This window comes from Bactrocera dorsalis, chromosome 4 (assembly GCF_023373825.1).
Source record: "Bactrocera dorsalis isolate Fly_Bdor chromosome 4, ASM2337382v1, whole genome shotgun sequence".
NCBI lineage: Eukaryota > Metazoa > Arthropoda > Insecta > Diptera > Tephritidae > Bactrocera > Bactrocera dorsalis.
Window position 1 is genome coordinate 18,499,959 of NC_064306.1, and position 12,865 is coordinate 18,512,823.

General features: G+C 31.3%; 1 protein-coding gene across 4 annotated transcripts in view; it reads right to left on the reverse strand.

Annotated features, from left to right (window-relative positions):
• Positions 1-721: 721 nt before the first annotated feature.
• The window catches only part of LOC105222180 (putative nuclease HARBI1), an 83,821-nt gene continuing 71,677 nt past the window's right edge, over positions 722-12,865 (reverse strand). For 2 of the 4 annotated variants that reach the window (XR_007422517.1, XR_007422516.1), the window contains exons 2-4: positions 1,798-2,030; positions 1,344-1,733; positions 722-1,287 (exon numbers count right to left, since the gene is read on the reverse strand). Coding sequence is in view for 2 of the 4 variants with exons in the window: in XM_011199396.4 (XP_011197698.3) it covers positions 763-1,287; positions 1,344-1,733; positions 1,798-1,851 (969 nt within the window). In the remaining 2 variants the exon portion in view is untranslated. Of the gene's footprint in view, positions 1,288-1,343; positions 1,734-1,797; positions 3,941-12,865 lie in introns of those variants that run through there. The other 2 variants (XM_011199396.4, XM_049454703.1) reach the window with 2 other exon arrangements.

Below are 12,865 nucleotides of genomic sequence, written 5' to 3' on the forward strand. Positions count from 1 at the left end.
TTTTACTTATGATTTTTTAATATTTTTTGTATATACGTATGCATAGTGAAAAAAAGTGGAACCATGAGAGGAAGAAATTACTTATAGAAATAAGTTGAAGTATGAGCCAGATTTCGTTGAAAAACAAAGAGGAACACACTTTGGGAGCAAATAATGCGGGATGTAAAGGAAATAGATAACACATTCCCATTCTCCAAGGACGAAAGTACCAGATGTTTTGTTAATATAATGAGCACCTACAAACGAATAAAAAAACGCAACAAGACATCTGGGGAAGGCGCGGCTAATTGGGAATTTTTCCAAACATTGGATGAAGTTTTTGGCAGCCGCAGTAGTGTCCTTGTGCCTGATGCCATGCTGGAATCTTCCCTTGAGTCCTTAATGCAAGATTTAAGTAATGATCCACCCGAAAGCCCTACGGTGCTGGACTTAGATGCAACATTACCTTGTACTAGCATCCAAGAAATAAACTAACAAGAAAAAGCAATGTGTTAGAGTTTTTAAACAAGGAATCGGAAGAAGATACCAAAAGAAAGAAAGAAAGAAATTCGTACACTGTTCCAGAAAATACTCGACAAATCTTAGAATGTGCTTGAATGAATTTTTCATATTAAATTTTAAGTGCAAAATGTATTGTTTTTTGTTTATTTTTTTCCTATTAGTGCAAAATGAACTGACTGTTATTTTATTTTTATTTTTTCTTTATTGGGTTTAGTAAAGTTTAAAATACCACTATAACTTTAAAGTCCAAACTGTTTTCAATTAGGCAGACAATAGCGTGGCCTGTGCATCCCTTTTTGTTTTTGTCTCCCTTTGTCCCGATGTAGTCGTATCTTCGACTATTTGGGGCTCAGTATGTGTTTTTTCTTCATCTATTTCATCAACTAAGTAGCCTTCATTTTCAATTATTATGTTATGAACAATCATGCATGCCATTGTAATTAATTTTGGCATATATGGACGTTGAGCTTCGATGTATTTGAGAATTCTATTTTTTTTTTTTAAAACACCAAATGCCTGTTCCACTACAACGCGAGTTGAAGACAGAATCGCATTGTATTTTGACTGCATTGGTGTTAAGAACCCGTTATCACGATAGGGCACCATAAGGAACAATTCTAATGGATACCCTCCATCGCCCAACAAATGGTAATTAGAATAGATTTTAATCTCCTTGCTAATTATAGCTTTCCTGACAGAACTACTTTGCCAAACTGATGCATCGTGGCATGCACCTGGACAGCTGATAAATGCATCCATAAACCTCATTCGACTATCTACAATAGCCTGAAAAAATATTTGCAGTTAATAATTATAATGATGCAAAAAAGTTAATTTTTTACCTGTGTAATGATTGAATACGTTCCCTTTCGGTTGCGATAGCTGATTTCATCTCTGATTGGCCGCGAAATTGGAATATGAGTTCCGTCGATGCATCCAATTACAAAAGGAAAAGGATTATACCGCAGGTTTGTAAATTCTTCTTGTTTTTGTTCCGCTGCAGTTTTGGGAAATTTGTTTACATCTCCCTTCAAGCGGCAAATCATTTTAATTATTTTCAGAAACACCTTATAAGCGAGGCCAGCTGCCACATCAAACCGATCGCTGACATCTCTGAAAGAGCAATTATTGCTTAGCTTCCAAATTGTTATTTGTAAAGCTTTTTTCAACGTTATTGCTAAACGTCCAGTTTCACTTGAATTCCACCAGGGCTTAATCGCAATCTGCAACTTCTTTACATTTGGGGTATTAGGTTTATCAACTTACTCAATACTCTATGTATTTTATAATAAATACCTGAAATATACTTTTCTTCATTCGAAAATGAGAATAAAATACATCGTCTTCCATGCTTTCGATAACCGTACAAAAATTTTTGGTTTTTGGAATTCTTCTCCGTGAATTTTCGCTAGCTAATAATGCAAAACGACGGCGTTTTCTTTTATTTAATATATTTCTGATAACACTGCTGCTTGATTCTCTATTATCAGCCAATTCCGAGACTGTTTTCAAAAAATACAGCAATATTCCTGCACATTCATTTAAAAAAAACTTTGTTATCGAATATGTGACTTTTTTGACAACCAGTATTATTAGATGTGCATTGAATGTAAATGCATTATATATATGTATGTATATTAATATATAAATAGATATTTATATTTAATAGAATTTCGGCATTGCTGATAAGTAAGCATGTTCAATGATATTTGAACAATTGTAGTACACATTGTAGTACGGAACCCATATATGTGACTTTGGCATAAAGTCTAATCAGTTTGTTGACGGTGGGCTTTAATCTTCCACACAACACCAAGTGGCAGTAGCTTCACAATGAGCCAAATCTTAGAAAACACCTGTGTAAGGAAAACCGGCGCCGATTTCAAAGCCGCCTTCGATAGCAGGAAAAGAAACCGTCTCTATGCCGCTATGTCTAAACTTGGTATGATTTTTTTAATTTATTGCTGGAGTAAATAACACGAGCTGCAGAGCTAAACAGAGGGGTCAAACCACGTCAAGTGGTCCATGAAAATTTCGAAAAATTCATTAGGAAGGGGACCAGACACATACCCCGTGATATAAATATTTCGTCAAAATAATTAATTTTTTTTTAAGTTATTGAAGGTTGAAATTTAGAGCACGATAAAATTGTAAAATTATTTTCTCATAAACTACTAGAGATAAATCTATGAAATTTTGTGAAGTCAAAGAAAAATGTCCGTGCTATATTATAAATATTTTTTCACGATCCATTTATTTACATAATTGAAATGAAAACTTCTTATGGCGCGTTGGGCACTTTTGTGGGTGAGCACTTTCAAGCCGTTCTCGCGACAGATGAGATTTCACACAGATATACTCCGCGTGTATTCTTATAATATATGTATACTATACGCGCTCTTTGCATGGGCATTCGTTCGTGCTCTCGCGACAGACGAGATTACATACCTATATGTATACTCAGAGTGTATAGGTACGCGAGAGCGCTGCATGCAATACGCAGTCTTTGCATGGGCATTCGTTCGTGCCCTCGCGACAGACGAGAAAATGATGAAATTACAAGAATTTGGTTAAAGTTTCTAAAATCTGCTGGTCAAAAGCGCAAAACTAAGGCAAGAAATGACATTGAACGCTTGGGAATCGACAGAGATGATCTTCCAATTTCTGCTCAAACATCATCAATACCACTGAAGAACAACAAAACTATAGTGGCGAAAAGAAAACATTTTCCACTAGTTTCGGCTTTTGCTATGACGATTCACAAGTCTCAGGGAGGTACTTTTGATGCTATTGTTTATGAATACAGTCGTGCTCACTCTGGAGAATTGGTTTACGTAGCCTTATCAAGAGTAACTAATGATGGTTTGTTCTTATTAACTAAAGAAGATACAGGAGCGAGCTGGAAATTTCATCATGGCAGAGTAGGAAACGCACCGACTGATGATTCAAACACAAGCAAAGACCAAAAGAGATCTACAACTCATCGTGATGATTTATCCATCGAACTGAAACGATTACATGACAATAACTTACAAACTGTTACTAAAACATTTATTGATTTCATTTCTACAAAAAAAGAGTTATCTTTTTTTATTCAATTGTCAAAGCTTACGACGACATGTACATGACCTATCAGTTGATGCTCTTGTTGAGAAAATGAGTGTGTTAATATTATCAGAAACTCATGTGAGTAACGAAGAAACTATTGACATTCCAAATTTCAACTTTATAGCAAGTTTCAAAAGAGACAATCGTCCAGCAGGTGGGGTGGCTATTTATCATCGGTCCGATGATACTATGGCCACTTTTTCTACAGATCATATGGAAGTGCATGCGAGATATACCAGTATGTTAAGCACTAATGTTTCGAATATTGGTGATATATATATTTCCCAATGCCATTCTAATGGACAAACAATAATAATGGCTGCCGTTTATATTTCACCAAAGCAATCTTTACAAGCAATACGAGAGTTGTTGTATTCAAATTTATTCTAAAGCTGCTTCCGCACTATTTATGATGAAAATTAATAGAAGATTTGATCATTATCCTATGATTTTGAGTGGAGATTTCAACATGAGCTTTGCAGATGTCAAAAATCAATCATTAATTGAATTTTTATATGAAGAATTTGATTTAACGATGTCCAATGATCGCAATCTTAGCACAACAAAATACAAAACTACTATTGATGCAGTATTCACAAGATATAGTTATTTAAGTATAAAGTCGATTTTCTTGTATATACACATTTATCAGTCGATAATAAGTTGCTTCAAATCATTAAATTCACATATTTAAGTTAATTAACCTTCTTCATCGCACTGAAGTGGACATAAATCCGTAACGGCAGTGAATTTGTAAGAATTCCACAACCTAATGTTTAAGTATAAAGTCGATTTTCTTGTATAAACACATTTATCAATCGATAATGAGTTGCTTCAAATAATTAAATTCACATATTTAAGTTAATAAACCTTCTTCATCGCACTGAAGTGGACATAAATCCATAACGGCAGTGAATTTGCAAGAATTCCACAACCTTATGTTTAAGTACAACGACGATTTTCTTGTATAAACACATTTATCAGTCGATAATAAGTTGCTTCAAATCATAAAATTCACATATTTAAGTTAATTAACCTTCTTCATCGCACTGAAGTGGACATAGAGCCATAACGGCAGTGCATTTGGAAGAATTCCGTTATCATATATTTAAGTATAAAGACGATTTTCTTGTATATACACATTTATCAGTCGACAATAAGTTGGAGAAGTGGACATAAAGCCATAACGGCAGTGCATTTGGAAGAATTCCGTTATCTTATATTTAAGCATAAAGACGATTTTCTTGTATAAACACATTTATCAGTCGATAATAAGTTGCTTCAAATCATTAAATTCACATATTTAAGTTAATTAACCTTCTTCATCGCACTGAAGTGGACTTAAAGCCATAACGGAAGTGCATTTGGAAGAATTCCACAAACTTATGTTTAAGTATAAAGTCGATTTTCTTGTATATACACATTTATCAGTCCATAATAAGTTGCTTCAAATCATTAAATTCGCATATTTAAGTTAATTAACCTTCTTCATCTCACTTGAGTGGACATAAATCCATAACGGCAGTGAATTTGCAAGAATTCCACAACCTTATGTTTAAGTATAAAGTCGATTTTCTTGTATATACACATTTATCAATCGATAATGAGTTGCTTCAAATCATTATATTCACATATTTAAGTTAATTAACCTTCTTCATCGCACTGAAGTGGACATAAAGCCATAACGGCAGTGAATTTGGAAGAATTCCGTTATCTTATATTTAAGTATAAAGTCGATTTTCTTGTATATACACATTTATCAGTCGATAATAAGTTGCTTCAAATCATTAAATTCACATATTTAAGTTAATTAACCTTCTTCATCGCACTGAAGTGGACATAAATCCATAACGGCAGTGAATTTGCAAGAATTCCACAACCTAATATTTAAGTATAAAGTCGATTTTCTTGTATAAACACATTTATCAATCGATAATGAGTTGCTTCAAATCATTAAATTCACATATTTAAGTTAATTAACCTTCTTCATCGCACTGAAGTGGACATAAATCCATAACGGCAGTGAATTTGCAAGAATTCCACAACCTTATGTTTAAGTACAACGACGATTTTCTTGTATAAACACATTTATCAGTCGATAATAAGTTGCTTCAAATCATTAAATTCACATATTTAAGTTAATTAACCTTCTTCATCGCACTGAAGTGGACATAAATCCATAACGGCAGTGAATTTGCAAGAATTCCACAACCTTATGTTTAAGTATAAAGTCGATTTTCTTGTATATACACATTTATCAATCGATAATGAGTTGCTTCAAATCATTAAATTCACATATTTAAGTTAATTAACCTTCTTCATCGCACTGAAGTGGACATAAAGCCATAACGGCAGTGAATTTGCAAGAATTCCACAACCTTATGTTTAAGTATAAAGTCGATTTTCTTGTATATACACATTTATCAATCGATAATGAGTTGCTTCAAATCATTAAATTCACATATTTAAGTTAATTAACCTTCTTCATCTCACTGAAGTGGACATAAATCCATAACGGCAGTGAATTTGCAAGAATTCCACAACCTAATATTTAAGTATAAAGTCGATTTTCTTGTATATACACATTTATCAATCGATAATGAGTTGCTTCAAATCATTAAATTCACATATTTAAGTTAATTAACCTTCTTCATCTCACTGAAGTGGACATAAATCCATAACGGCAGTGAATTTGCAAGAATTCCACAACCTTATATTTAAGTATAAAGTCGATTTTCTTGTATATACACATTTATCAATCGATAATGAGTTGCTTCAAATCATTAAATTCACATATTTAAGTTAATTAACCTTCTTCATCTCACTGAAGTGGACATAAATCCATAACGGCAGTGAATTTGCAAGAATTCCACAACCTTATATTTAAGTATAAAGTCGATTTTCTTGTATATACACATTTATCAATCGATAATGAGTTGCTTCAAATCATTAAATTCACATATTTAAGTTAATTAACCTTCTTCATCGCACTGAAGTGGACATAAATCCATAACGGCAGTTAATTTGCAAGAATTCCACAACCTAATATTTAAGTATAAAGTCGATTTTCTTGTATATACACATTTATCAATCGATAATGAGTTGCTTCAAATCATTAAATTCACATATTTAAGTTAATTAACCTTCTTCATCTCACTGAAGTGGACATAAATCCATAACGGCAGTGAATTTGCAAGAATTCCACAACCATATATTTAAGTATAAAGTCGATTTTCTTGTATATACACATTTATCAATCGATAATGAGTTGCTTCAAATCATTAAATTCACATATTTAAGTTAATTAACCTTCTTCATCGCACTGAAGTGGACATAAAGCCATAACGGCAGTGAATTTGCAAGAATTCCACAACCTTATATTTAAGTATAAAGTCGATTTTCTTGTATATACACATTTATCAATCGATAATGAGTTGCTTCAAATCATTAAATTCACATATTTAAGTTAATTAACCTTCTTCATCTCACTGAAGTGGACATAAATCCATAACGGCAGTGAATTTGCAAGAATTCCACAACCTAATATTTAAGTATAAAGTCGATTTTCTTGTATATACACATTTATCAATCGATAATGAGTTGCTTCAAATCATTAAATTCACATATTTAAGTTAATTAACCTTCTTCATCGCACTGAAGTGGACATAAATCCATAACGGCAGTGAATTTGCAAGAATTCCACAACCTTATGTTTAAGTATAAAGTCGATTTTCTTGTATAAACACATTTATCAATCGATAATGAGTTGCTTCAAATCATTAAATTCACATATTTAAGTTAATTAACCTTCTTCATCGCACTGAAGTGGACATAAATCCATAACGGCAGTGAATTTGCAAGAATTCCACAACCTAATATTTAAGTATAAAGTCGATTTTCTTGTATATACACATTTATCAATCGATAATGAGTTGCTTCAAATCATTAAATTCACATATTTAAGTTAATTAACCTTCTTCATCGCACTGAAGTGGACATAAATCCATAACGGCAGTGAATTTGCAAGAATTCCACAACCTTATGTTTAAGTATAAAGTCGATTTTCTTGTATATACACATTTATCAATCGATAATGAGTTGCTTCAAATCATTAAATTCACATATTTAAGTTAATTAACCTTCTTCATCGCACTGAAGTGGACATAAATCCATAACGGCAGTGCATTTGGAAGAATTCCGTTATCTTATATTTAAGTATAAAGTCGATTTTCTTGTATATACACATTTATCAATCGATAATGAGTTGCTTCAAATCATTAAATTCACATATTTAAGTTAATTAACCTTCTTCATCGCACTGAAGTGGACATAAATCCATAACGGCAGTGAATTTGCAAGAATTCCACAACCTAATATTTAAGTATAAAGTCGATTTTCTTGTATATACACATTTATCAATCGATAATAAGTTGCTTCAAATCATTAAATTCACATATTTAAGTTAATTAACCTTCTTCATCTCACTGAAGTGGACATAAATCCATAACGGCAGTGAATTTGCAAGAATTCCACAACCTAATATTTAAGTATAAAGTCGATTTTCTTGTATATACACATTTATCAATCGATAATGAGTTGCTTCAAATCATTAAATTCACATATTTAAGTTAATTAACCTTCTTCATCGCACTGAAGTGGACATAAATCCATAACGGCAGTGAATTTGCAAGAATTCCACAACCTTATATTTAAGTATAAAGTCGATTTTCTTGTATATACACATTTATCAATCGATAATGAGTTGCTTCAAATCATTAAATTCACATATTTAAGTTAATTAACCTTCTTCATCTCACTGAAGTGGACATAAATCCATAACGGCAGTGAATTTGCAAGAATTCCACAACCTTATATTTAAGTATAAAGTCGATTTTCTTGTATAAACACATTTATCAATCGATAATGAGTTGCTTCAAATCATTAAATTCACATATTTAAGTTAATTAACCTTCTTCATCGCACTGAAGTGGACATAAATCCATAACGGCAGTGAATTTGCAAGAATTCCACAACCTTATGTTTAAGTATAAAGTCGATTTTCTTGTATATACACATTTATCAATCGATAATGAGTTGCTTCAAATCATTAAATTCACATATTTAAGTTAATTAACCTTCTTCATCGCACTGAAGTGGACATAAATCCATAACGGCAGTGAATTTGCAAGAATTCCACAACCTTATATTTAAGTATAAAGTCGATTTTCTTGTATATACACATTTATCAATCGATAATGAGTTGCTTCAAATCATTAAATTCACATATTTAAGTTAATTAACCTTCTTCATCGCACTGAAGTGGACATAAATCCATAACGGCAGTTAATTTGCAAGAATTCCACAACCTTATGTTTAAGTATAAAGTCGATTTTCTTGTATATACACATTTATCAATCGATAATGAGTTGCTTCAAATCATTAAATTCACATATTTAAGTTAATTAACCTTCTTCATCGCACTGAAGTGGACATAAATCCATAACGGCAGTGAATTTGCAAGAATTCCACAACCTAATATTTAAGTATAAAGTCGATTTTCTTGTATATACACATTTATCAATCGATAATGAGTTGCTTCAAATCATTAAATTCACATATTTAAGTTAATTAACCTTCTTCATCTCACTGAAGTGGACATAAATCCATAACGGCAGTGAATTTGCAAGAATTCCACAACCTTATATTTAAGTATAAAGTCGATTTTCTTGTATAAACACATTTATCAATCGATAATGAGTTGCTTCAAATCATTAAATTCACATATTTAAGTTAATTAACCTTCTTCATCGCACTGAAGTGGACATAAATCCATAACGGCAGTGAATTTGCAAGAATTCCACAACCTTATATTTAAGTATAAAGTCGATTTTCTTGTATATACACATTTATCAATCGATAATGAGTTGCTTCAAATCATTAAATTCACATATTTAAGTTAATTAACCTTCTTCATCGCACTGAAGTGGACATAAAGCCATAACGGCAGTGAATTTGCAAGAATTCCACAACCTTATATTTAAGTATAAAGTCGATTTTCTTGTATAAACACATTTATCAATCGATAATGAGTTGCTTCAAATCATTAAATTCACATATTTAAGTTAATTAACCTTCTTCATCGCACTGAAGTGGACATAAATCCATAACGGCAGTGAATTTGCAAGAATTCCACAACCTAATATTTAAGTATAAAGTCGATTTTCTTGTATATACACATTTATCAATCGATAATGAGTTGCTTCAAATCATTAAATTCACATATTTAAGTTAATTAACCTTCTTCATCGCACTGAAGTGGACATAAATCCATAACGGCAGTGAATTTGCAAGAATTCCACAACCTTATGTTTAAGTATAAAGTCGATTTTCTTGTATATACACATTTATCAATCGATAATGAGTTGCTTCAAATCATTAAATTCACATATTTAAGTTAATTAACCTTCTTCATCTCACTGAAGTGGACATAAATCCATAACGGCAGTGCATTTGGAAGAATTCCACAACCTAATATTTAAGTATAAAGTCAATTTTCTTGTATAAACACATTTATCAATCGATAAAAAGTTGCTTCAAATCATTAAATTCACATATTTAAGTTAATTAACCTTCTTCATCGCACTGAAGTGGACATAAATCCATAACGGCAGTTAATTTGCAAGAATTCCACAACCTTATTATTAAGTATAAAGTCGATTTTCTTGTATATACACATTTATCAATCGATAATGAGTTGCTTCAAATCATTAAATTCACATATTTAAGTTAATTAACCTTCTTCATCGCACTGAAGTGGACATAAATCCATAACGGCAGTGAATTTGCAAGAATTCCACAACCTTATGTTTAAGTATAAAGTCGATTTTCTTGTATATACACATTTATCAATCGATAATGAGTTGCTTCAAATCATTAAATTCACATATTTAAGTTAATTAACCTTCTTCATCGCACTGAAGTGGACATAAATCCATAACGGCAGTGAATTTGCAAGAATTCCACAACCTTATATTTAAGTATAAAGTCGATTTTCTTGTATATACACATTTATCAATCGATAATGAGTTGCTTCAAATCATTAAATTCACATATTTAAGTTAATTAACCTTCTTCATCGCACTGAAGTGGACATAAATCCATAACGGCAGTGAATTTGCAAGAATTCCACAACCTTATATTTAAGTATAAAGTCGATTTTCTTGTATAAACACATTTATCAATCGATAATAAGTTGCTTCAAATCATTAAATTCACATATTTAAGTTAATTAACCTTCTTCATCTCACTGAAGTGGACATAAATCCATAACGGCAGTGAATTTGCAAGAATTCCACAACCTTATGTTTAAGTATAAAGTCGATTTTCTTGTATATACACATTTATCAATCGATAATGAGTTGCTTCAAATCATTAAATTCACATATTTAAGTTAATTAACCTTCTTCATCGCACTGAAGTGGACATAAATCCATAACGGCAGTGAATTTGCAAGAATTCCACAACCTTATATTTAAGTATAAAGTCGATTTTCTTGTATATACACATTTATCAATCGATAATGAGTTGCTTCAAATCATTAAATTCACATATTTAAGTTAATTAACCTTCTTCATCGCACTGAAGTGGACATAAATCCATAACGGCAGTTAATTTGCAAGAATTCCACAACCTAATATTTAAGTATAAAGTCGATTTTCTTGTATATACACATTTATCAATCGATAATGAGTTGCTTCAAATCATTAAATTCACATATTTAAGTTAATTAACCTTCTTCATCTCACTGAAGTGGACATAAAGCCATAACGGCAGTGAATTTGCAAGAATTCCACAACCTTATATTTAAGTATAAAGTCGATTTTCTTGTATATACACATTTATCAATCGATAATGAGTTGCTTCAAATCATTAAATTCACATATTTAAGTTAATTAACCTTCTTCATCTCACTGAAGTGGACATAAAGCCATAACGGCAGTGAATTTGCAAGAATTCCACAACCTTATATTTAAGTATAAAGTCGATTTTCTTGTATATACACATTTATCAATCGATAATAAGTTGCTTCAAATCATTAAATTCACATATTTAAGTTAATTAACCTTCTTCATCGCACTGAAGTGGACATAAATCCATAACGGCAGTTAATTTGCAAGAATTCCACAACCTTATATTTAAGTATAAAGTCGATTTTCTTGTATATACACATTTATCAATCGATAATGAGTTGCTTCAAATCATTAAATTCACATATTTAAGTTAATTAACCTTCTTCATCTCACTGAAGTGGACATAAAGCCATAACGGCAGTGAATTTGCAAGAATTCCACAACCTAATATTTAAGTATAAAGTCGATTTTCTTGTATATACACATTTATCAATCGATAATGAGTTGCTTCAAATCATTAAATTCACATATTTAAGTTAATTAACCTTCTTCATCGCACTGAAGTGGACATAAATCCATAACGGCAGTGAATTTGCAAGAATTCCACAACCTTATATTTAAGTATAAAGTCGATTTTCTTGTATATACACATTTATCAATCGATAATGAGTTGCTTCAAATCATTAAATTCACATATTTAAGTTAATTAACCTTCTTCATCTCACTGAAGTGGACATAAATCCATAACGGCAGTTAATTTGCAAGAATTCCACAACCTAATATTTAAGTATAAAGTCGATTTTCTTGTATAAACACATTTATCAATCGATAATGAGTTGCTTCAAATCATTAAATTCACATATTTAAGTTAATTAACCTTCTTCATCTCACTGAAGTGGACATAAATCCATAACGGCAGTGAATTTGCAAGAATTCCACAACCTTATGTTTAAGTATAAAGTCGATTTTCTTGTATATACACATTTATCAATCGATAATGAGTTGCTTCAAATCATTAAATTCACATATTTAAGTTAATTAACCTTCTTCATCTCACTGAAGTGGACATAAAGCCATAACGGCAGTGAATTTGCAAGAATTCCACAACCTTATGTTTAAGTATAAAGTCGATTTTCTTGTATATACACATTTATCAATCGATAATGAGTTGCTTCAAATCATTAAATTCACATATTTAAGTTAATTAACCTTCTTCATCGCACTGAAGTGGACATAAAGCCATAACGGCAGTGAATTTGCAAGAATTCCACAACCTTATATTTAAGTATAAAGTCGATTTTCTTGTATATACACATTTATCAATCGATAATGAGTTGCTTCAAATC